The sequence below is a fragment of the Euleptes europaea genome, chromosome 18, assembly GCF_029931775.1.
Source record: "Euleptes europaea isolate rEulEur1 chromosome 18, rEulEur1.hap1, whole genome shotgun sequence".
Lineage (NCBI taxonomy): Eukaryota > Metazoa > Chordata > Lepidosauria > Squamata > Sphaerodactylidae > Euleptes > Euleptes europaea.
In genome coordinates, this window is record NC_079329.1 from 14,896,163 (window position 1) to 14,920,973 (window position 24,811).

The following is a 24,811-nucleotide window of genomic DNA, read 5'->3' on the forward strand; positions in this document are numbered from 1 at the left end:
TTTAATCTGTTTGGCCTCTGTTATCTTCTGTCTGCCCTACTGGTGCCTGTCCCTGCTCGGCCAGTATTGTGCATTCTTATCTATGATCAAACATGCTAGTTCAGTTTGTTCCTTGGAGCTGTGAGTTGAGCAATGATTAGCTAAAGCCAGGAGGCAGCGTGGGGGTGCACGGAGGGGGGGATCCTTGGATGACAACCACAGCATGAGAGCTGAGTCCCCAGAAAGGCCATTTCCGGGCCCCTAATCTGTTCCCTCTTCTACCTACACCCATTTGCAGAGTCAAAGCATCGGGGATAGGGTTGCCAGGTCAGATCAGTTGTAATAGCAGGAGAGCCCCAGCTTGTACCTGGAGGTTGGCAACCCTAACGGGGGAGGATGTGTACACTTTGTAAAGCCTCGGGTGTTCCAGATGCACCCTGCCCAGGTTGCAAGTCCATAACGATGAAATATTCTTTTTGTATCACTTCAAGAATAAAATTGAATGTTTTCTTTCACGGTGCATACGTTAATGGGATGGCGGGGGGGGGGGGGATGTGCGAGCCCCGTGTCTCAGCTTCTTACCTGGAGCTTCCCTTTTGATTTGGGGGGATTTTAAATATTATAAATTCTGCCCTGTCTGGGAAATTATAGATTGCTTCTTATGAAACTGCCTTTATACTGCCTCAGACCACTGGCCAGTGTTGTTTGTTCTGACTGCCAGAAGAGCTCTCCTGCATCTTTCCCAGGACTGAATTTGGGGTCTTATTAGGGTTCCAACCTCCAGATGGCGAATGGAGATCTCCCACTATTACAACTGATCTCCAGGTGAAGTGCCCCCCCCATTATCATAGAGTCTAATGAGAGCAAATGAGGGCAAGGAGGTTGGTTTGAGCTTACAGCTTGCTTTATTGGCCAAGACAGGAATCAGTTCCCCTAGAGAAAACAGCCGCTTTGGCCATTGGACTTTATGGCATTGAAGTCCCTCCCCTCCCCAAACCCTCCCCTCCTCAGACTCCCCTCCCAAAATCTCCAGGTATTTCCCAACCCAGCGCTGGCAACCCTAGGCCTTATGCATGCAAATAAGATGCTGTACAAATTTTGATTTTGGACTAAGAGTAGGGTTGCCAACTTCCAGGTACTAGCTGGAGATCTCCTATTACAACTGATCTCCAGCCAATACAGATCAGTTCACCTGGAGAAAAGGGCCACTTTGGCCATTGGACTCTATGGTGTTGAAGACCCTCCTCTCCCCAAACCCCGCCCTCCTCAGGCTCTGCCCCAAAAACCTCCCGCCAATGGCAAAGAGGGACCTGGCAACCCTAACTAAAGAGGGCTGTAAGCAACTTTTGCTATACTATTAACTCAGGACCCCTCCTTAACTTGTTGCAATTTATTTCCCCCTTTTTAAAAAAGATGGTATCTGAAAACTCTCCCTTTCCCGGAAGATTTCAAGGAGGAGGTGTGTGTCAGTGGTGTTACCCCACTTGTATTCCCAGCAATGTATTAAGAGTTTGAAACTGTTATAAAAAATACTGTTCGCACTTTGTTTGACCCCTTTAGCTGTGAAGACGTCTTCCAACCATTTATAAGCCGTGGTATCCAAAAACCCTTTTAAAGCGATGTTTTTTTATCACATTTTCAAACTCTTAATACGTCGCTGGGAATACAAAGTGCGGTAACCCCCTTTGTTCGGTGGGTTACCCCACTTGTATTCCCACTGATGTATTAAGAGTTTGAAAACATTTTAAAAAATACTGTTCGGACTTTGTTTGGCCCCTTTAGCTGTGAAGATGTCTTCCAACCATTTTTTAGCCGTGGCATCCAAAAACTTAAAGCGATGTTCTCAGAGGTCATTTTTGATACATGCCACCACTGCTGCAAGACTGGTTTATGCAATGAAATGAAAAACATCTGAGATACCAGACAAGACCGCTTGGATAGACAAAATGATGGAACTGGCTGAAATGGCAAAATTAACTGCATTAATAAATCAAAAAGAAAATACTGAATTTTTGGGAGAATGGGAGGCATGGACAACATATTGTGTAACTGAATTTAAATTGGGAAATATTAAGGGATATGAATTGATCTAATTCAAATTGTTCGAAGTAATTAAATTATCAAAGTTAAAAAATGTATTTTAAGATATTGACAGATACGGTTCATAATCATGAATCAGAACTGAATACAAAGAGAGAAACACGGATATTAAATGGACTGAGGAGGGGAGAGGGGAAGTGAACTATACATACTTGCTTAGAGATAAGAAAGAAATCGTTTATATTATGTATGATGTGAATGGAAAGATACTTAAGACTGTAAATCAATTTGAAAATAATAAAAAAAATTAAAAAAAAAATTAAAGTGATGTTTTTGTAACATTTTCAAACTCTGAATACATCGCTCGGAATACATCATTAATGCGGTCACCCCCACGAGATCAGAGTTTTTTGCTCTCTGGCTGCAAGTGTAAACGCTGCACAGCAAAAACGAGGGAGTGCAATGGTCCACGAGATCGGGGACTACATTTCCCATCAGCCTCTGCCTCTGATGCAACCAATAGTTGCCTTCGAAGTAATTGTTCGAAGTTCGAATTGTTCAAAGTAATTAAATTACCAAAGTTAAAAAAATGTATTTTAAGATATTGACAGATACGGTTCATAATAATGAATCAGAACTGAATACAAAGAGAGAAACATGGATATTAAATGGACTGAGGAGGGGAGAGGGGAAGTTAACTATACATACTTGCTTAGAGAGAAGATAGAAATCGTTTATATTTTGTATGATGTGAATGGAAAGATACTTAAGACCGTAAATCAATTTGAAAATAATAATTTTTTAAAAAAACAAACAAACTTTTTTATAACATTTTCAAACTCTGAATACATCGCTGGGAATACATCAGTAATGCGGTCACCCCCCACGAGATCAGAGTTTTTTGCTCTCTGGCTGCAAGTGTAAACGCTGCACAGCAAAAACGAGGGAGTGCAATGGTCCACGAGATCGGGGACTACATTTCCCATGAGCCTCTGCCTCTGATGCAACCAATAGTTGCCTTCCGCAGAGGGGAGGGGGTGGAGGGACAGCTGGGTGAGAAAAGGGAAGGCGAGGAAAGAGGCCTGATAGCTTGAGCTGCAGCCGGGGAGGAGACGCGTGGGCGCCTTGCAGCCAAAGAGCCCCTGCCATCAAACCGAAACAAAGGTAGCGACTTTAACTCCAAACTGGGAAGCCCTGCAAGAAGGGCCTGGATCCCATGCAATCCCCGTTATTAACTGGCAGCCTCCAAAAAGAAAGGACGAAGACTAGTGAAAGCTTCCCTCTTTGCAACCTGGTTACTGTTTTTCACCCCCCTGGGGGATGCAACTCCCCCTGTTTCCTTATGTGCTGCTAGCTACTGAGACAGCAAGGTGGACTTCCCCTGACTATGGAAGATCCACTGATTTGGCAATGGGTGGGATCCAGGCATGTTGGTCACTGAGCCTTCCCCGATTCCCTCCCTTGCCATGATCCCTAGCCCACGTGGCTTTTGTACCTGCAGGTCTAAACCATCCCCAAAGAAGCCTTTTGGAGGGCTTCTCAAAGGGGGTCCCCTCTTTCCTTTCTCGCTAGGGAAAAAAGCGAGTTGGCATCCGCCCGGTGTGGTTGCTTGGCGGAGCAAATGCGCCCGGGAGGTTTTGCCTTGGATTTGCTGCTCTCTAAATGCGCATTTTCCCCGGCCAAATTCTCAAAACTCAAAAATCAGCCCCCATGCAGAGTTTTGAGAATTCAGATGGGGAAAATGTGCATCTGGAGAGCGGCAGATCCAAGGCAAAACCTCCCATGCGTTTTCGCCCTCACTGGGGTTGAATTAAGAGTGTCTTCACTAACCTCAAGGTCTGTTTACACTGACTCTCTGATTTGTGCTTGCCTTACAGAAGCTTAGAGAAATAAACAGGAGTCTTGTGACACCTCCGAGACCAACATGTTTTTCTTCTAGCGCAAGGCACCTGTTTGGTTTTGAGGCAACAGACTTAACTCCGCAACTGCTCCAGAATTATTATATTGGGTTATGGCCAGTGACTTCAGTCAGAATGGCTACTGTGCTTGTGTACATTGGAGGCTAGCGTAGATATGTCAGCCTTCTAAATCCCTCATGCTTCCTCCTCTAAAACAGACAAAAATTCTGGCAGCCTTATGGGGGTATTAGAAACAAAATTCAAAAATGCAGAATTCAGAAGTTTATTATAATGCAATTGGAGTATGTGCACCATCCGAAATGCCTTGGAGGAACAGTGGGATAAAAATCCATAGCTTATGGTTAAACATGATCAGAATCTCAAGCTCCCTTTATCAAGTCTCATATTGTAAACTGTTAACAGCGATTATTGTGACTAAAACTCTTTAGTGGACTTCTTGCCCATTGAATTTTAATTAATGTTGACTTTATAAACCCCCTTTCTCCCCAGTAGGGATGCAAAGCTGTTTAAATCATTCTCCTCTCCTGCATTGTTGTGCCAGTGTGGTGTAGTGGTTAAGAGCAGTGGTTTGGAGCGGTGCACTCTAATCTGGAGAACCAGGTTTGATTCCCCACTCCTCCACATAAGCGGTAGACTCTAATCTGGAGAACCGGGTTTGATCCCCCACTCCTCCACATGAGCGGCAGATGCTAATCTGGTGAACCAGGTTAGTTTCCCCATTCCTACACATGAAGCCAGCTGGGTGACCTTGAGCTAGTCACAGTTCTCTTAGAGCTCTCAGCCTCACCTACCTCACAAGGTGTCTGTTGCTGGGAGGGAAAGTGATTGTAAACTGGTTTGATTCTCCCTTAAGTGGTAGAGAAAGTCGGCATATAAAAACTAACTCTTCTTCCTCCCTCACAACAACTCTATGGGGGTAGGTTAGGCCGAGAGTGTGTGACTGGTCCAAGGTCACCCAGAAAGCTTCCATGGCGGAGTGGGGATTGGAACCTGGGTCTCCCAGATCCTAGTCCAACACTCTTACCCTTATACTGCAGTGGCAGCTGGAAATATGTGCTGCATTTTTTATATTTATGGCTGATACAGAAATAAAAACTGAATTGACTCAAGCTGGAGAACATCATGGGAATTCAGTATCTGAGTTAATTTTTCTTTTTTTAAACTCAGATAATGAATTCCCATGATATATCTGGAGATGTAGGGACTCTGCACCATCTCTTATTGTTTTGTCAGCACTGGTCAGCTCCTGGGTTGCGTTGGATCTCTCCAATATTGTCTAAATACAAACTTCCCTTAGAGCCCTGGGTGATATCTCACATAATGGGAGATATTCACCCTGATATTACTAGTTCTGTTGTAAGATCTTTGGCGGAGGTGATGTCGCTTAAACATCAAAATAAAATAAGTGTGTAGGCCAAGCTAAATGTTGTATCAAACTTTGTGATTTGAATGATCTTAGTTCAATGAGGTGTTCAGGGGAATATATTGATTGTTATAGTTTAAGGATGTTCAGTAACTATGCTTAGTAATTATATTTTACTGTGTTTTGACCTTAAGTATATGTTCGGTATTGTAAATTGATTATTTGCTGTTGTATTATGTATTATTGTCATGGTTAAGCTCAAGACCTTTGGTCAAAGGAGCTAGTAAATAAATGGAAATGGAGTATCTGAGTTAATTTTTCTTTTTGTTCCCATCAGCTCCATGGCTCTGGTATCGGCTGACTCCCGCATTGCTGAACTTCTGGGAGAATTGCATCAGCTTATCAAACAGACCCAGGTAATGAGACAATATTTGATATTGCAAGGACTGGATTGGCTGGGACAGATGGTGTGCTTTTGTTTTCTCCTTGGGGCTTTTTCTGGATGGGAGAAATTAAGTCCAGCAGCTTAGTAGGATAGAGGGCATTTTTACGCTTGCCATTTTGTGTCGTGACATGTCAGAGGGTCTGTGTAGTTAAGACTGATTGAGGAAGGGTCAAGCAGCAGTTTGGGTGAGAGAAAACAACTTTGGGTGAAAATTGTGGTTGCCTGTAAGGTTTTACATAGAACCCCTTTCTTCACCAGGAGGAGCGGTCAAGGAGTGAACACAACCTGGTGAACATCCAGAAAACGCACGAGAGGATGCAGACCGAGAACAAAAGTGAGTCAGGATTCCTTGGGATGTGTCAAGCTGCCTTGTCCTCTCAGTGCCTTCCTGGCTGACCTTAAGATCCCTTTCAAAACCTTTAAGACTACAATCCTATGATGCTTACCTGAGCGTACGTCCCACTGGAATTACTGGGACTTGCTTCCAGGGAAGCACGTGTAAGATTGGGCTGAAGAGGGTTAGGATCAGAGTTGACTGGCTGTGTGTGAAACCTCATGGCAACCCTATTCAGTGGAACAGGCTTCCTCGGGAGGCGGTAAGCTCTCCTTCCCTGGAGGTTTTTAAGCAGAGGTTAGATGACTATCTGTCAGCAATGCTGATTCTGTGACCTTAAGCAGATGTTGAGAGGGAGGGCATCTTGACCATCTTGTGGGCATGGAGTAGGGGGTCACTGGGTTTGTGTGGTGGGAGGTAGTTGTGAATTTCCTGCATTGTGCAGGGGGTTGGACCAGATGACCCTGGTGGTCCCTTCCAATGCTATGGTTCTAGTCATGTGTTAAGTGCTGCCAAGACGCTTCCGACTCATGGCAACCCTATGAATCATTGTCCTCCAGAACAGTCATACCTGCTCATCCTTTCTTTTCCTTCCTCAGTTTCTCCGTATTATCGGACCAAGTTACGCGGCCTCTACACCACAGCCAAGGCTGATGCGGAAGCTGAGTGCAAGTGAGCGGAATTAATTTTTTTAAAATTTAAATCAGTTCGGGTAACTCGCTGCTTTTTTCCTCAATGGGGACCTGAAGCAGCTTACAGCATCATTCTCCTCTCCCCCGTTTTATCCTCAGAACAACAACCCTGTGAGGAAGGTTAGGCTGACAGAGAGTGACTGGCCCAAGGCAGCCCAGTAAGCATCCAGGGCAGAGTGAATATTCGAACCGGGTTCTCCCAGCCCCTAGAACACTTGACCCACTATGTCCCCCACTCTTAACCATGAGAGCCAGCGTGGTGTAGTGGTTAAGAGCGGTGGTTTGGAGAGGTGGACTCTGATCTGGTGAACCGGGTTGGTTTCCCCACTCCTCCACATGAAGCCAGCTGGGTGACCTTGGGAGAGTCACAGCTCTCTCAGCCCCACCTACCTCACAGGGTGTCTGTTGTGCCGGGGGGGGGGGGGGAAGGAAGGTGATTGTAAGCCAGTTTGAGTCTCCCTTAAGTGGTAGAGAAAGTCAGCAAACTCTTCTTCTTCACTATAAAAACAAACTCTTCTTCTTCACTACACCACACTAGCACTTAGGAAGATGCATGTAGTCTGACAAGCGAGATACAAATAAATTAAACTGACTGCAATGAATTGGCAGAAGGGGGAATCAGGATGCTGGATTAGATGGCCCTGGGACCCGATCTAGGAGGGCTGCTCTTCGTTTCTAGATGCCCAATGAAAACGTCTGCGTTCAGTGAAGGCATTGCCACAAAAAAAGCCCCGTCCCTGATCGGAGGTGATCAATCACTGAATGTTGGAGCGCTCAGACCGGACCAGCGCCTTATCTGATGATCTCCATGTGTTTTGTTCCCAGTTATTTCTAATATTTCCATCTGCTCACGTTTCCTTCTTTCCTCCCTTCCCAGCATCCTACGGAAAGCCTTAGACAAGATTGCAGAGATTAAGTCTCTTTTAGAAGAACGGCGGATTGGTGAGTGCTGGCTTTGAATGGCTAGGGTGGAGTTCGGAGTCAAGTCATTGCTGGGATAATTGTAACCCCCCTCCACCCCCAAGGACTTTGGAGAATAACCAACTCCTGATCTGTTTCTTTCTCCTTCCCGTACAGCCGCTAAAATTGCCGGTCTCTACAATGACTCGGAGCCACCGCGCAAAACCATGCGCCGAGGTGTGCTGATGACGCTCCTCCAGCAGTCGGCCATGACTCTTCCCCTGTGGATCGGGAAACCCGGAGAGAAGTGATTATTACTCAGGTGCTGCGGATGCCGAGGGTCTCCTAGGGCTTGTTCCGCCTTGCTCACAGCCTCCCATCTGCTCTCTTCCCCTCAGGCCTCCCCCGCTCTGTGGTGCTATCCCTGCCTCCAGCGATTATGTGGCCAAACCGGGGGACAAGGTGGCTGCCCGTGTCAAAGCAGTAGACGGAGACGAGCAGTGGATCTTGGCTGAGGCAGTGAGCTACAACCACGCCACCAACAAGTGAGTTCGTCCGGCTTCGGTTGGCACCGCCTGGCCACTGACTGTTGACGGCTGTCATTCGGTACCTCAGCTGAGGCACTGCTGTAGCGTGGTTCCCTCCCTCTCAGCGGAGGCACTGCTGTAGCGTGGTTCCCTCCCTCTCTGCCTTGGGACAGTAAAAAGGTTTGCAGTCCCGAGGGGGGCGGGAGGAAGTAAAGAGGGATACCGCTTGACAACTGACTATCTGATTGTTGGGTCAGGAGAGAGAGCTTGGATGAAAGGGCCGGAAGCAACCGGCTTAATAAGAACTGGCGTTTGGGTGAGGTGTTCAGAGGAGAGGGGATGAATGAATAATGTGCCGTCAAGTGGCAGCCGACTCATGGGGACCCTGTCCGCTGGGCGTTCAACACAAGAGATGAGCAGAAGTGGTTTGCCATTGTCTTCAAAGGAGAGGGAGGCATCCCCTAATTTACTGTTTTTATCATTTTGGGGGAGAGCCAGCGTGGTGTAGTGGTTAAGAGTGGTGGGCTCTAATCCGGAGAACCGGGTTAGATTCCCAATTCCTCCACATGAAGCCTGGTGGGTGACCTCGGGCCAGTTGCAGTTATCTCAGAACTTTCTCAACCCACGCAGAGGCAGGCAATGGCAGACCACCGCCGAACCTCTCTTGCCTTGAAAACCCTACGGGGTCGCCATAAGTCAGCTGTGACTTGACGGCACTTTACACCACCGTGCTTGGCCAGATAACATTTTGACTCTGGAGCCCTATGATTATAGAGGATTATGAGGCCAGAGCTGCTGCTTTTGTTGTGTTTGGGACATAACCAGTGTGGTGTAGTGGTTAAGAGCAGTGGTTTGGAGTGGTGGATTCTGATCTGGAGAACCAGGTTTGATTCCCCACTCCTGCACACGAAGCCAGCTGGGTGACCTTGGGCAAGTTACAACTCTCTTAGAGCTCTCTCAGCCCCACCTACCTCGCAGGATGTCTATTGTGGTGAGGGGAAGGGAAGGTGATTGTAAGCCGGTTTGAGTCTCCCTTAAGTGGTAGAGAAAGTCGGCATATGAAAACCAAACTCTTCTTCGTCTAACATATTTAAAATATTTACTAAAGTAAGAAGAATCTTAACTTTGCCGCTGACTCCAGATATATTTGGTAAGGCTTAGATGACTCTTGAATTCTCATCTGACATCTTCTCTTCTTCAGGTACGAAGTGGACGACATTGATGAAGAAGGGAAAGAGTAAGTGATGGCAGAGGAGGGTTTCATCACAGGATGGTTGATACTGGGGTTGCCCCACCTAAATTTCTGTCTCCTCTCAATAGGCGCCACACCCTGAGCCGAAGGCGCATCATCCCCCTGCCCCAGTGGAAAGCCAACCCCGAAACTGACCCGGAGGCCTTGTTTCAGAAAGACCAGCTGGTCTTGGCGTTATACCCACAGACGACCTGCTTCTACCGAGCGCTTATTCACACCCCTCCGCAGCGGGTAAGGAAGAGGCCTGGGGATCGTTTCTCTGCTTCAGTCCACCACACGCATACCGAACATCGTCTCTCGTCCTCCAGCTGGCCTCCAGTTGATCCCTGATCCCAGAATAAAAAGAAAGGGGTGGAACCTCTGAATTATGAAGAAAAAAAAGAGTTACAAGGTGTTTATATCGCAGGTTATAGGTAAAGGTAGTCCCCTGCGCAAGCACCGGGTCACTCCTGACCCATGGGGTGACGTCACATCCCAGCGATTTCTAGGCAGACTTTGTTTATGGGGTGGTTTGCCAGTGCCTTCCCCAGTCATTTTCCCTTTACCCCCAGCAAGCTGGGTACTCATTTTACCGACCTCGGAAGGATGGGAGGCTTAGTCAACCTTGAGCCGGCTACCTGAAACCGACTTCCGTCAGGTCATGAGCAGAGCTTTTGACTGCAGTACTGCAGCTTACCACTCTGCGCCACGGGGCTCTTTATCATAGGTTAGCTAATTCAAAAACATACTATGTAGTTGTTATAAAGGTTCAAAGTAAAACCGGTAATGTTAACATTAAAAATTTCCAAATGGCTAGCCAGGCTAATGTTCCATTTCTTCTTCCAACCGTGACCTTGTGATTCTACAGCAAACAAGAATATTAACAAGCACAGCCATCACGTACCATCACTGTTGTGTTTTTGAGCACTATAACTCATGCTTCTGTTCATTATAATTGTACTGCAATGCATAATTTACGATTATTCTGTTAGTACTTACAACGACAGTTCATACTTCGGATGTTTTTTGGGCGGGCCATTTGGAATTTTTTAACGTTAACTGTATCGGTTTGACTTAGCCAGTCAAATCCCAGCCAGCAGGTCACATGGGGTGACCTAACATGTGACCTTGTGATTCTGTGTGCTAAGATACCAACAGATGCTGTGAATGGACACAGCCCAGGTGAACCCAGGTGGCAAGTTAATGGTGTGTGTCCTTCCACCCCACTTTTTAATCGAGTAGCATTAGTCTAGACCAGTGGTTCTCAACCTTTTTCTGACCGTGACCCCCTTCCGACCTTATTTCCTTCCTGTGGCCCCCCTGTCCTACCAAAGGTAGCTTTTTAAATGTTTTGTTTGTAAATAGCCAAGGAACCAAGAAGCATAAACAGCCACACAAAATGCACACATGCACAGTTCTTATTGGGAAACTGAAATTTACAAAAAAGATCCCCACAAAAAGGGAATACAACACGCTAATAAACAACCACATATAAGAGAACAAAGCCTCTACCACGGTTGCACAAGATTACAGCGATACAAAAATCCACAGTTGCAAACGATGCATAGAAGTGCAATGAAGAAAGTCGTGTGTTAGGCTTTTGGTCACTTCTCTGTTTTCTTCCCTTCTCACTTCCCTCTGTGGACCCCTAGTCTCGTGCTGTGGCCCCCCATTTACACAATGTTCACCTGTGGCCCCCTTGGAATATCCTGGTCCCCCGCCTGGGGGACCATATGGCCCCAGGTTGAGAACCACTGGTCTAGATCAGGGGTGTCGAACTCATTTGTTACAAGGGACGGATGTGACATAAATGTCACTTGGCCGGGCACTGCCTTGCCAGCCCAGATCAGGACTGGGGGAGGGGGGCAGCTGGTTCGTGGGCCAGATAAGAGCTCTCAAGGGGCCAGTTTTGGCCCGCCGGGCCGTATGTTTGACACCCCTGAGGTATATTTTAATCTGAGGCCAAACTGGCGGGGTCAAGGGGCATGAGGAAACAGACCCACGGCCTTTCCCCTTCAGCGGGCTAATGTGTAACTCTCTGTCCCTCCTCTCTCAGCCCCAGGACGATTACTCGGTGCTGTTCGAAGATACGAGCTACGCAGACGGCTACTCTCCACCCCTGAACGTGGCCCAGCGCTACGTCGTGGCTTGCAAAGAAACCAAGAAGAAATGACAGTGCCTTCTAGTGGCTGGTAGTGGTGTAGGCATAACAAAGGACCAGCTCTGGAGAATGGGGTGTTGTGGGTTTTCAGGTTTTAATAAAGTATCAGGTTTTAATAAAGTAACGTGAGAAGTTTGAATCCCTTTTTGAGCACTTCTTTCTACCAGAAAAACCGAAGTGGGGGGGGGAGGCGGTGTGGCAGCTTCAGTGTCTCGCAATTTGTCATGGAAATACGTGAAACTGGATTTGTGGACCTAGTTTTAACAAGTGGAGTTATAATTTTTTTAAAAGAAGGAGAGTGGGGTGTTTGGTTTCTTGGAAAAGGAGGGTGGGTGGGGCCTCATGGGTTTGAGTACTTCTATCATACATTGAAGGGTTTGTCTCATGTGGCCTCCTGGCAGGCCTGGGAGCCAGAAAGGTTTTGCTGCTGTTCTGATTCTACAAATGGAGACCCACAACAGAACATTTGGGTGTGCACCAGCTCTTCACAGTGGCACTAGGGTCTTCAGCCCCTGACCTGAACATCCCTGGCTAGCCCTATCTTGACTCAAAAGCCAGATGCACCTTGACTGACGTGTCATTTCTAGGCTACATATGCATCTTCTATTCCAGCCTGTGTGAGCGTTCAGTACCGTCAGGTTGCTTCCAACTCATGGTGACCCTATGAATCCACGTCTTCCAAAACATCCTATCGTTAACAGCCTTGCTCAGGTCTTGCAAATCGAGGGCTGTGGCTTCCATTATAGAGTTCTGGAAAAGAACATGGGTTGTACTACTTCAGAAGGAAGAACTAGGGTTGCCAGGTCCCTCTTTGACACCGGTGGGAGATCTTTGGGGCGGAGCCTGTGGAGGGGAGGGACTTCAATGCCTTAGAGGGCAATTGCCAAAGTGGCTATTTTCTCCAGTTGAATTGATCTCCAGCTGGTACCTGGAGGTTGGCAACCCTAGGAAGAACTGTTTCAATAATAAAAGTCCCACATCAGGGCAGAAGCTGTGCTGTATCCCATGATACAGACATTGTGTCTCTCTACAAAGGGGAGGTTTTTGAACATTTTACTGGGGGAAATGTTCAACCATGCAATTCCCCTTACTTTCGTGCTGAAATAGCGCGACCCTAGAAGACACTGAGCACATACTTTCCCTAAACATGGAAATCAACTTACAGCTAAACCTACTAATATTTGGTTTAAGAGATTTAATAACATTTTTTTTTCTTTCTAAAATGTATAATCTCCTTTTAACAATATATGGTGAGCAGGATACGATTAAACCAACTATGATTGACTGGGCTCAAAATGTGGGACATGATATTGCTTTAAATAAATGGGAACGACTATGGTCCAAAGACCTAAAAGGAATAAAAGCACAGTCAGTGAGAGAAAACATTTATAAAATGATGTATAGATGGTATCTAACACCCAAGAAGATTGCAAAGATTTATAAAACAATGTCCCCTATCTGCTGGAAATGTAACAAGGAAATTGGTTCCTTTTATCATATGTGGTGGACCTGTGACAAAGCTAAAGACTTTTGGGACATGATCTACAATGAATTGAGACTAATACTACAAAAAAATATACCCAAAATACCAGAAATGATGTTACTGAGTATGATTCCTGATGACTTATTTACACAAAGAACTTTTTTGATTTATGCCACAACAGCTGCGAGACTGCTTTATGCAGCAAAATGGAAAGGGACCGAAATTCCCGAGAAAAAAGACTGGATTGTTAAAATGTTTGAAGTGGCAGAAATGGCAAAACTCACAGCTATCTTAAATGAAGAAAATGATGTTCAGTTTTTGGGGGGATGGGAGGCGTGGATGAATTATTGTGAATTTGAGTTAAAATTGGGAAGAATGGAAGAATATTTTCTAATCTGATCCAGAGGTTATTTTTGTTTTTTTATAATGAATAAGTATAATTATATTTACTAACAGATTATGGTTTTAAATTTTTTTAAATGGTATTAATAGATTATTAAGATTAGATCAACTACGACGGGATGAACTTTTTATTAAGAGGCAGATAGAGGTGAAGGGGAAGTCATAAATTTTCCAAATTTTTTTTTCTTTATATATTGTATGGAATTATAACAACATTAAGTCAGAATTGAAATTTTATATTGTTATAGATGTTGATTATTGCAATGGAAAATTTGTAATATAAAACCCAATAAAATCTATAAAAAAAAAGAGATTTAATAACAATTGGATAACGCTCAGAGGACTGTGTTTAAATTCCATAAACGGAGACAAAGAGAAACAACTTCAAGGGGGAAATGTTTGTTTTATTTCATGATTAGAATAAGAGATGTAACTGTAAATCCAAGTATCCATGGCATTCATATAAATGCTCGTCTTTTGAAGTGAATATATGTCTTCATACAAAAGCTGTTAAAATTCTGTTAAAAGACAAAACAAAGAAATGTTCAATTCCGATTTCCAAAATTTCTCCAGGACCTAAAAGTGTAAACAGAAGGCAAAATGCATTTCTTTTGGAAATGTAACGATTCCAGGTGTTCACAATCTCCTTTTCCGCTGACAAGGGAAGTTAATAAACAGCAGGACTGTTCGTCTCTAAGGCGCTGCAGATGTCTTTTTGCTGTTTTTAGATTCAATGAGCTTCATAGCTAAACGGGTTTGACTCCAGTGACCCTCTAACCAGTACACCACACTGTCTCCGTTTTCACATTTTAAGAAAACACTTGGAACCAGTAACTTCTCTGCTGGGGTGGAGGGTTGGGAGTCCGTGTGTCTGTCCAAAAACGGGTGAATGCAGATCCACAACAAGCTCAGCACTCAAGCAATGTGTTCAGAAGCAGTTGAATGTGAGAGAGAATCCAGGAATCTTCGCTTCCATTTCTCCCTTCTCCGATGTCTTAGCTGAAAATTTACTCATCCGATGGGAACCCGAGTGGGTGGATTTAAAGAAGCGAAAACTACCACCGTCTTTCTGTTAATAAGATGGCGGAGTTTGGAAATAGCCCAGCCGAAACTGGAGCGATCAGACCTCTGTCCGGAAGTGGAGGGTCGTTCCTTCCATTTCCTTCTTGTAATGGGCATCGAACCTCTCATTTTGAGCCACTGTGAAAATGTTCTTCCAGTCGCCAGTGATTCCTGAGTGGAAGAGAAAAGACAACAATGACTAAATCAGAACAAGGCCGAGGAGGGTTGCCTACTCTGGGTTGGGAAATTCCTGGAGATTTGTGGGCAGAGCTTGGGGAAGGCGGAGTTAGCAGAGGGGATGAGGTTCAGCAAGGAAGTAATGCCATAGAATAATCTGTCCAGGAATCCAGGCCCCACCTGGAAACTGGCAACCTTAAGGCCGAGGTTTATTAAACCGCTCCCTAAAAAAAGACCTGGAACATTTGAGGGAAGAGAGAATAAAGAGTTCCTCCTACCACCAACTGAAGCAGAAGAGTTGGTTTTTACACCCCGCTTTTCTCTACCTTTTGATGAGAATCAAACCGGCTTACAACCACATTCCCTTCCCCTCCCCACAACAGACACCTTGTGAGGTAGGTGGGGCTGAGAGAGTTCTGAGAGGTCTGTGACTAGCCCACGGTCACCCAGCTGGCTTCATTTGCAGGAGTGGGGAAACCAACCCCGTTCGCCAGATTAAAGTTCACCGCTCAAGTGGAGGAGTGGGGAATCAAACCCAGTACTCCAGATTGAAGTCCACCGCTCTTAACCACTACACCACATGACCGTCAACAGCAAGACTTGGTTTCCCAAAGCTGGTCCTCCTCTTTGTTCCTCCAAACAACCAGAAACCTTTGGGCCCTGAAGAAGAGGATGCTTGCATCCTATCTCCCAGCCCAGAAGCTGTATCTGGGATAAGGAGAAACACTCAGGCCTGGTTCACACATAAGGGGTTAGGAGGCAGAGCCCTGAGATCCTGAATGTTCTGCTAAGTTTGTGAAGGTCACCTCTGTCGTCTCCGCCTTTAGTCTTGGCACTAGAGCAATCCCATCACCACCCCGCCATTCCAGTTGTCTACCCAGCTCACCCTTCCTCATGAAAGGGGAGATATTATGGTCCATGATTGACATGGGAAAGGTCTTGTAATTGGCCATCTTGTTCTGCTTCATCTCTTTGAAGGAGGTGTGGTGGGCAATCTTCTCCACCAGCTGGGCGTCAGGGGACCTCTCCAGGAACTCCATGACCTTCCGGATCTCCCTCTGTGGATCCTAGAGGGGTAAGCAATGGTGGGGATTAAAACCTGGCCTTCTGGATTGAGAAAGGGAGGCAGGGGAGAAAGATGTGGGGTCAAGTGCTCGAGACTTCTGCCCTGCTGGGTTTTTAAAATTAGAGATATGACCAAATTTTGAATGCTGGCTGGTTCAATTTGACTACCCCATTTAGAGAAAGGAAATAGTAGGTCTAATTTCGTGCAGGTTTCTCTTTCCTTGCACTAAATGTTTACCCTTGAAATGAACACATTTTCCCAATATTGTTTTTTGTGTCAGATGCCCAGCAAGGGCTTATCAGTAGTATCAATGGTGACATGAAACAAAACCATCACCGAGATCAAGGTGAAAGGAAACAAACTAGAATGACAGCATTCTAACATCCTACTTTTAACGGCCCTATATATGTCTCTTCACATATATAAGCCACAGCCTTCAATTTGCAAGATCTGAGCAAGGCTGTCAAAGATAGGACATTTTGGAGGACTTTCATTCATAGGGTCGCCATGAGTCGGAAGCGACCTGACGGCACTTAACACACACACATATGTCTCTTCATCACCATTTTCCACACTGAGTTGGTAGGCTGCTGTTTTTATTTGATTTGTTATCAGGATTGCCAGATGCAGCTGGCATCTCACTGGGAGAAATTGTGGGGCATAAACAATGTCTTCAGCATCATAACGACATGCAATGTCACTTCCAGAGCAAAACTAGAAATGACATCATGATGTCAGGGTGATGCTCTAGGGTTCGCCCAAAACTCTATGGTTAGACCATAGAGTTTGCTGTGAATCCTGCAGCTCACCCCATGCAATGATGACCCTTCCAGTTATCATCATCATCATCATCTAGAACACTTATTAGCTGCCTTCCTTACGGAACTCAAGCTGACTTATGATGTGAATAAGATAAGAAAAATAGGTAAAGGTAAAGGTCCCCTGTGCAAGCACCGGGTCATTCCTGACCCATGGGGTGACGTCACATCCCGACATTTACTAGACAGACTTTTTGTTTTATGGGGTGGTTTCCCAGTGCCTTCCCCAGTCATCTTCCCTTTACCCCCAGCAAGCTGGGTACTCATTTGACTGACCTCAGAAGGATGGAAGGCTGAGTCAAGCTTGAGCCGGCTCCCTGATAACTTGTGAGGTAAGTAGGACTGAGAGCGTTTGGAGAGAACTGTGACTAGCCCAAGGTCACCCAGCTGGCTTCATGTGTAGGAGCGGGGAATCTAACACGGTTCTCCAGATTAGAGTCCTCTGCTCATGTGGAGGTGGGGCTGAGAGAGTTCTAAGAGAACTGTGTCTAGCCCAGGGTCACCCAGGCAGGCTTCATGTGGAAGAGTGGGGAATCGAACCCGGTTCTACAGATTAGAGTCCATCACTCCTAACCATTACACCATGCTGGCTCTCGAATAGATGGTTTGATCCATAGTGGTGCCAGCACAGGGGAAACAAGCCGAACTGAAAGGACAGAGAATTGGGAGCTGAGGAGAGGAGGAAGAGTCTTGCCTCTTTCAGGTCTTCATAGAAGAGGTAGAGCATCCTGTGTTCCTTCCTCTTGTCCCACCAGCCTTTGACGTGATCGTACCAGGATCCATAAGAGACTGAGAAGATAAATTTCCAGATAACGGGTTTCAAATAGCGGGTGTGTGGCGGAAAGCCTGGCTAATAGACAAGGGTCTGCCTAGGCCAAAGCAGCCACAGCGCCATTTAATTTTAAAAATATGCGGAAGTCCCTGAGTGCAGATCTTTCACATCTCACCAAGTTTGGCCCTCAGAATAAAGGAGCTTCATGGGCTCATGAGATCCCACATAGGGTTGCCAGGACCCTCTTTGCCACCGTTGGGAGGTTTCTGGGGCGTAGCCTGAGGTGGGTGGGGTTTGGGGAGGGGAGGGACTTCAATGCCATAGAGTCCAATGGCCAAAGCGGCCATTTTCTCCAGGTGAACTGATCTCTATCGGCTGGAGGTCAGCTGTAATAGCAGGAGATCTCCAGCTAGTGCCTGGAGGTCGGCAACCCAAATCCCACACCACACAGTTGAAAACTTAAATATCTGTATGTCCATTTCACCCACACACCTCCCCGTGGTTCCTTTTAACTTCTAAAATATGTGGAAGATCCTGATTACATCTTTCTCCTCTTGCCCAGCTGGGTCCTTAGAATAAGGGAGCTTCACGTTATTCATGGGCTCCAGTCCCTCACAACTTCCTCCCTCCCAGCAAGGATGGGAAACGAGAGGAGTATGGACCCCCTGTGAACCTTCTTTCCACAGGTAAACCAGGTCTGGTGAAGCAAGCAGGTGGTAGACATCCCATCACTGGTGTTGAGAGGACCCTGGGAAACAGTAGCAATGCTGATTCTATAACCTTAGGCAGATCATGAGACGGAGGGGCACCTTGGCCATCTTCTGGGCATGAAGTAGGGGTCACTCAGGGTGTGGGGGGAGGTAGTTCAGAGGTTCCTGCATTGTGCAGAGGGTTGGACTAGATGACCCTGGTGGTCCCTTCCAACTCTATGATTCTACGATTCTATGATGTCCCACAGGAATAACACCCCCTATCTTTCACTGCTTAGTCCTTACTTTTTCCAGCCATAAACGTCTCCAGGAATTCATTCCAGGTTCCAGGTTCGGGGTATAAATTTGCCATTTGGTAGAAGTAATAATACGAGACGGCCACGTCTTTGGCGTTTCTGGCCACATAAATCATCTGCAAGTGCGGAGAAGGTTATGCAAATTAAGTAGCTCTGTATAATTTTTTCAAACTTCTGTGGATTCTGTGGAGGAACAAAGGAGGATCTAAAAACCAGTCCCCTGAATGGACCCTAACCCTAACCCAATCCTGGTCAGCCCTTTCCTCTGACTTTTCAGATTTCACCAGGCATTATCCATACACTTTCAAGCTTGTTTTCTCACCTGGAAGGACTAAAGACCTATTTTTTTATTTTTTAACAAACATTTCCAAATGCCGAAACACTAGCAGTTTCTGCATGGGCTACAAAAGGCAAAAATCTTTGTTACCTGCTCCCACTTTTGATACCGTGAAGAGATAGATCACGATGGGTAGCCGTGTTTGTCTGTAGCAGTAGAAAAGAGCTAGAGTCCAGAAGCCCCTTAAAGACTAACAAAATATTTGGCAGGGTATGAGCTTTCGTGAGCCATAGCTCACTTCATATGAAGAAGTGAGCTGTGACTCATGAAAGCTCACACCCTGCCAGACATTTTGTTAGTCTTTAAGGGGCTACTGGACTCTTGCTCTTTTCTACTGTCAAGAGAGAGACATCCTCACATGCATCCATCTAAACAGATCAAAGGTTACACCGAGCTTTTGGCCAAATCATAAAACTTGAGTCAACATCCTGCTGAATGTGAGGAGAGCCTCGGTCTACCTCAACGCTTTTGCACAACAAAAGGATCTGGCCTGAGGGTTAACATCCTAGACCAGTGGTTGGCAAACTCATTCGTCAACAGAGCCAAATATCAACAGTACAACGATTGAGATTTCTTTTGAGAGCCAAATTTCTTAAACTTAAACTACATAGGTAGGTACACTGTTTATTAACTTAATAAACTTTAATTAAAGTTTTAAGTCTTAATTAAACTATAGGTACACTGAATAAAGCTTGATATCATACTTAATAATGATCTTATTTATTGATAAAAATTAAATTGTAAGTAAGGTATCCATAAAATTAAACCATGACAATGACTGACAAACACTTAATGTGCACAATGGCCTTGCATCTCCCCGACCCCCACTGACCTCTCGGCGGCCGCCCTGGCGCATCCCGGCTGCCTCGGCCTCCCGCGCTCGCCTCTCGGCCTCCTCCTCCTCACCGCCGCCACCTGGGCTCTTTCCTTCCTTCCCTCCCCGGCTGGCCTGCCGTCCGCCCCTCCGCCCCTCCTCAGCGCCTCGGCCACCGAGGAGGAGGAGGAAGAAGAGGAGGAGGAAGGCAGAGGGGTGTCCTCCCCCCCTCCCCTCTTGCGGGCGTTCTCCAGTGGCGGAAGGGAAGGGCAGGCCACGAGGGCGACGTGCTGGAGCTTGCCGGTGAGGAAGGCGGGGAAGGGTGTGTGTGTGCTGGATTGGGGCCTCCCTCCTTCTCCCCGGTGCTCGGGCCAGCACGTTGCAAAGATCCGCCCCCGCCCCCAGGTGCGGCGGCGGCAGTTCTGGGCTGGCGGAAAGGCGGAGAACTTTTGCGGGACTTCTGTGTGCGCGCAGAGCCCGGCCGGGGCAGGGAAGGGATGCCAGGCTCTCCTCCGCTGCAACGTGCAGCCCCGATCCTCCGCTGAAGGAAGCCAGCCCCCCCTGCGCCCGCCACGCCTGGGGAAGGTGGCTTCTCTCAGGTGGGCGGCCGCGATCTTGCAGCCCAGAGCCGCACTCAAGGGGCCAAAGAGCCACATGCGGCTCTTGAGCTGCGGTTTGCCTACCTCTGACCTAGACTAAATGGCAAAAGGGTGGGGATGGGGCAGCCTTTTTCTATAAGACAGGCAGAGTGAACCAAGAAGACAGCTCTTGCTCACACACACTAACACACATTGAAGCCATGTGACTTTATGTATGCTTATCTTCATGTATGTGCGTATTAAAGGTAAAGGTCCCCTGTGTAAGCACCAGGTCATTCCTGACCCATGGGGTGACGCCACATCCCGACGTTTTCTAGGCAGACTTTGTTTTACTGGGTCGATTGCCAGGGCCTTCCCCAGTCATCTTCCCTTTACCCCCAGCAAGCTGGGTCCTCATTTGACCGACCTCGGAAGGATGGAAGGCTGAGTCAACCTTGAGCCGGCTACCTGAAACTGACTTCTGTCGGGATCGAACTCAGGTCATGAGCAGAGCTTTTGACTGCAGTACTGCAACTTACCACGGGGCTCCTTATGTGCCACGGGGCTTCTTATGTGTGTATTAGGAGTTAGATTTTTTTATGTTTACTACACCAAATTACTTGAATACTGCTTCTATCTGAGTCTAAATCTTTGACAGGTGTGGTTCTGCTGTTTGCAAGGGTCCAACCCAGACTTGGCCATGGCTACTTTAAAGTGGGATTGAATTGCAGGGTCCAGGAACAGGACAGAGGAATTAAAATCACCCAGACTGGTGAGGTTCTACCAGCAAGGTTTTGACAGGTAGTTTTTGTATTTACCTTGCAATCCTTGGTCCAGAAGGCTTCAGGGAGCAACTGGGCAGGAAGGTGGGTTTTAATCATACGCGGGGGGGATGATTTTCTCAGTAGCTCAATACCTGAAGGGGAAACAGAGGCGATGAAGGGGTTTCTCCCACCCTTTCCCATTCCTTCTTAATCCCCACAGAAGCCCTAGAGCAAATCGCAACAACTCCTCCTTATTACCTGGCATTTTCGAGCAAGGGTGTGGGTGTCTTACCTGAGGGGAGTCCAGGGACTTTAAACTCCAAGAAAGGAACTCGGTCATAGATGGGATTTCGTTTGCATTTCTTTGTGTCACCCTCCTTAAGGATCATGTCTATAACCTCACTGATCCAGGTGGTTCCTGAAAAAATGTTGATCAACAGTCTTGGGCACTTTAAATCAAAATTATCATCCAAGAGGGAAACTCAGCCTGAGAAAAGGTTCTCACAATTACGTCCTTCAGTATCATTACCCCACCATGCATTTTAACTCCTGCTCTTGGAGGGAGTCATCGCTACGGTCTCTAAAGTGGAATATTTACCCAACGGCCCAGCTCTTTTAAAATGTAGGTCAGGTAGGGAAGTATCGCCATTGTTATGCTTAATAGTAAAATGTATGGCCTGTGCTTTGAAGCCACAAAACCTAGCGATCCACAGACTAGGCAGGGATTTTGAGAGAACTGGGGAACTCCCCACGCATGCAGAAAAGTATGACTTTGTAAATTAACGAAAGAAGAATATATTTTAAAAACCCAAATGGTCCGATGAAGACTGAGTATGCATTAGAAAACACAGAAAGTTGTAGAGGAGCTGAGAGGCAATTAAATTGGCCTGCTCAGTCCCTGAGACCCTAGAGAAGTCTGTAGGGGAAAATACAAGGAAGGAGGAATTCCAAATCACTGTCCTCTGTGAAATAAAAGTATGCAGAAATAAAAGTATACAGAGACGTTCCCCTTGTTTCTGGCTGCAGGGTAAAACGGTTATTATTAAAATGATATCTGAATTATTGTGTTTTTCAACCATCATTTAAACTTCCTTATGAGAAGAAGCTTCTCTGACTCTCCCATATGTCTGAAGTAGATGATGGAGGGGAAGGTATTTTGACCGTCCTGATGGAAAGCAGCCTTCTGAAGAGGTAATTTTGAATGGTGCACAGTGTAAAAAAGGAAGAGATGCTTTAACTCTTTCCCCATTGACGCTTTTCCCACTCAAAAAAACCCACACACATAGCTGCATCTCTATATATGGGGTTCGTCTAACTCATTGGCCATTTTTGCATGGTAATTAGCAGCACGTTCCTGGCTGAATTGCTCCGCATATTTTTTTGAATTTTGCACCGTGAATTGTCATTCCGGAAGTGACTACAAAGCCAGCGCATACCTGCTTCTCATTACAAAAGAGCCCATTTAACAAGACCTTTGGTGTTTGCCGCAAAGAATCCCCCTCAAGGAACCATGCAAAACAACAGAGGCGCGTTAGCTATTCATATGCTAATGGCTATGCAAACAGGAACAAAGGAGCAGGCGAGTGGGGGAGTAGAACTTCTCCTTTTGCATGGGGGGGAAAAAGGCATTTTTAAAGTCGCATTTTAAAAAAGAGCTTTGAGTGAGCATCAAAATTGACCATGCAAAAATGGCCTGTGGGAAGGAATCCGTTGGGAAAGGGGTGGTTTTTGTGCAGAAGCGCAGAGCCGGAAACACTCTTCCTTTTTCCCCTCCTGCTCTGGCAAATTGTAAAGCTGTCCTGGAACCTCTGACTGCTTGAAGTGGAAACACACACATACACACTCCGCACCCACACTCGAGCTCCTGGCAGACGGATGCAGCTCCCAGACTTTACTCACCAGACTTGGGATACGTGGAGATGAGCAAATCATCTGGATGCGGTTCGAAGAGTTCCACCTCACTCCAGACCTCAGTAAAGTACTTGACAATGGGAATCCCTTTAATGGAAGCTAAAGGGGGCCGCTCCTCCATCTCCTCTTCTGGCTTCATCCTGACAGAAAGAGTTAAAGCGGACGGCTGAACATTTTAAAGCCAGCCTAGCAAACCGCAAAAAGACTGAATGCCACAGTCCCCCTACGGACATCAGCAGCTAAAATTTGTTCAGGGAGTGCATGTTTGAAATGGAGATCAGGGCGAGGGAGGCGCCTAACTGTTAGGAAACAGCTGGAAAGTAAAACCTCTTGCCTTGTTTTTAAAGAAATCCCTTTTCGGGCCCCAGCCCCAAACTGGGAGGGAGGGGGACGAAGAAAGAGTGAACCAGGAATAGAGAATGAGGACTGAAGCCTACAGTAATGTAAATGTAAAAGTAATGTAAAAGTAATGGAAAACTAACTGTATGCTGTAGATAATATATTGTATGGAGGGAAGGAGGCATGGTATCAGAAGCTAAGCAGGGTCGGGACTTGGATGGGAGACCACCAAGGAAGACTGCAGAGGAAGACGATGGCAAACCCCCTCTGCTTCTCACTTGCCTCGAAAGCCCCTCGCAGGAGTCGCCATAAGTCGGCTGTGACTTGACAGCACTTTACACACACACATACACAATATATATATATTGTATGCTATTTCATAGGTGCCAGCGTGGCGTAGTGGTTATAAGCGGTGGACTCTAATCTGGAGAATTGGGTTCGATTCCCCACTCCTCCACGTGAAGCCTGCTGGGTGGCCTTGGGCCAGTCACAGTTCTCTAAGCTCTCTCAGCCCACGGGGAGGCAGGCCGTGGCAAACCACCTCGGAACGCCTCTTGCCTCCAAAACCCTCCGGGGTCGCCATAAATCGGCTGTGACTCGATGACACACACCGCTATTTCATCCTATGCTTGAGTAGTTGAAATGTGACTTCTCTTGCTATATTGTCAACATCCTGTAATATTAGGGTTGCCAGGTCCCTCTTCACCACCAGCAGGAGATTTTGGGGGCACAGCCTGAGGATGGCAGAGTTTGGGGAGGGGAGGGACGTCAATGCCATAGAGTCCAATGGCCAAAGCGGCCATTTTCTCCAGGTGAACTGACCTCTGTCGGCTGGAGATCAGTCGTAATAGCAGGAGATCTCCAGCTAGCACCTGGAGGCTGGCAACCCTGTGTATTATGACTGACAGATGTAATTAAGTTTTCTAAACCTGTATTGAATAATATGATGTAAAATACGTTTTTTGAAAAAGAAGAAGAACAGGACTGTATCCCTCCCCCTTCCCCCCTCCAGGCTTTCCCAGGAGGGCAACCTTCCTCCCCAGCTCTTCTCCTTCCCAGAGGTGTCACTGCGCTTACCTTGAGTGGTTGGCTGCCTGGCTTCCTTTGCAGCTGGCTCCGCTTTGGGTGCCGAAGGACAAGCCTCTCTGTCTAACTAGCTCTGGCCAGATGTGGGTGGAGAAAGACTTTGTGGAAAGTTGATTGGCAGAAGGGACGTTGTTTGCCGAAGCACTTAATTCAACTCTTTGGATGCGTTGCCAGGACAATCTTGGATTACGAAACCGTTCCGTAAGTAGGGTTGCCAACCTCCAGGTACTAAACTGGAGAAATAGGCACAAGTACCAGCGTTTTGGAAGCGAGCAGCCTTGTGGTGCAGAGAGAGCAGAGCCAATTTTTGAGAATTTTTATTCTATAGTCAAGAAGCAACTGCATGTGAAATTCAAGAGGAATGACTGAAGAAGCTGCTATCGCAGCAGCGAAAACGCGAGGGTCATCCGGGCCGCGTTCTCGTCTTGCGCTCATTCTCGAGATAATTTACGTATTAATTCAAGTCAATTTTGACGGATTACAACACTTCTGTGATAATTCTTGTAGAACATTGAGCAGCCTTTTGGAGCTGTATTGTATATGTTGTTGTTCCGTTTGTAAGAGTTTGCACTTTCACTTATTGCACAGTTTTGTATAATAGATGT

General features: G+C 46.5%; 2 protein-coding genes across 2 annotated transcripts; one reads left to right on the forward strand and one right to left on the reverse strand.

Annotated features, from left to right (window-relative positions):
- The first annotated feature begins 5,641 nt into the window (after window positions 1–5,641).
- Window positions 5,642–11,669, forward strand: SGF29 (SAGA complex associated factor 29). Its single transcript, XM_056863547.1, has 9 exons — window positions 5,642–5,717; window positions 6,005–6,080; window positions 6,680–6,752; window positions 7,650–7,714; window positions 7,850–7,979; window positions 8,071–8,217; window positions 9,401–9,436; window positions 9,520–9,682; window positions 11,487–11,669. Exons 1-9 carry the CDS (start codon window positions 5,643–5,645, stop codon window positions 11,601–11,603), a joined length of 882 nt encoding a protein of 293 aa, XP_056719525.1. The 5' UTR covers window position 5,642; the 3' UTR covers window positions 11,604–11,669.
- Window positions 11,670–14,595: 2,926 nt separating this feature from the next.
- On the reverse strand, window positions 14,596–22,920 carry LOC130490003 (sulfotransferase 1 family member D1-like). Its single transcript, XM_056863796.1, has 7 exons — window positions 22,770–22,920; window positions 21,163–21,288; window positions 20,925–21,022; window positions 18,367–18,493; window positions 17,294–17,388; window positions 15,602–15,782; window positions 14,596–14,709 (listed from the first exon to the last, which is right to left on the reverse strand). The coding sequence occupies exons 1-7, from the start codon at window positions 22,918–22,920 to the stop codon at window positions 14,597–14,599; spliced, it is 891 nt and encodes a 296-aa protein (XP_056719774.1). The 3' UTR covers window position 14,596.
- Window positions 22,921–24,811: the final 1,891 nt, after the last annotated feature.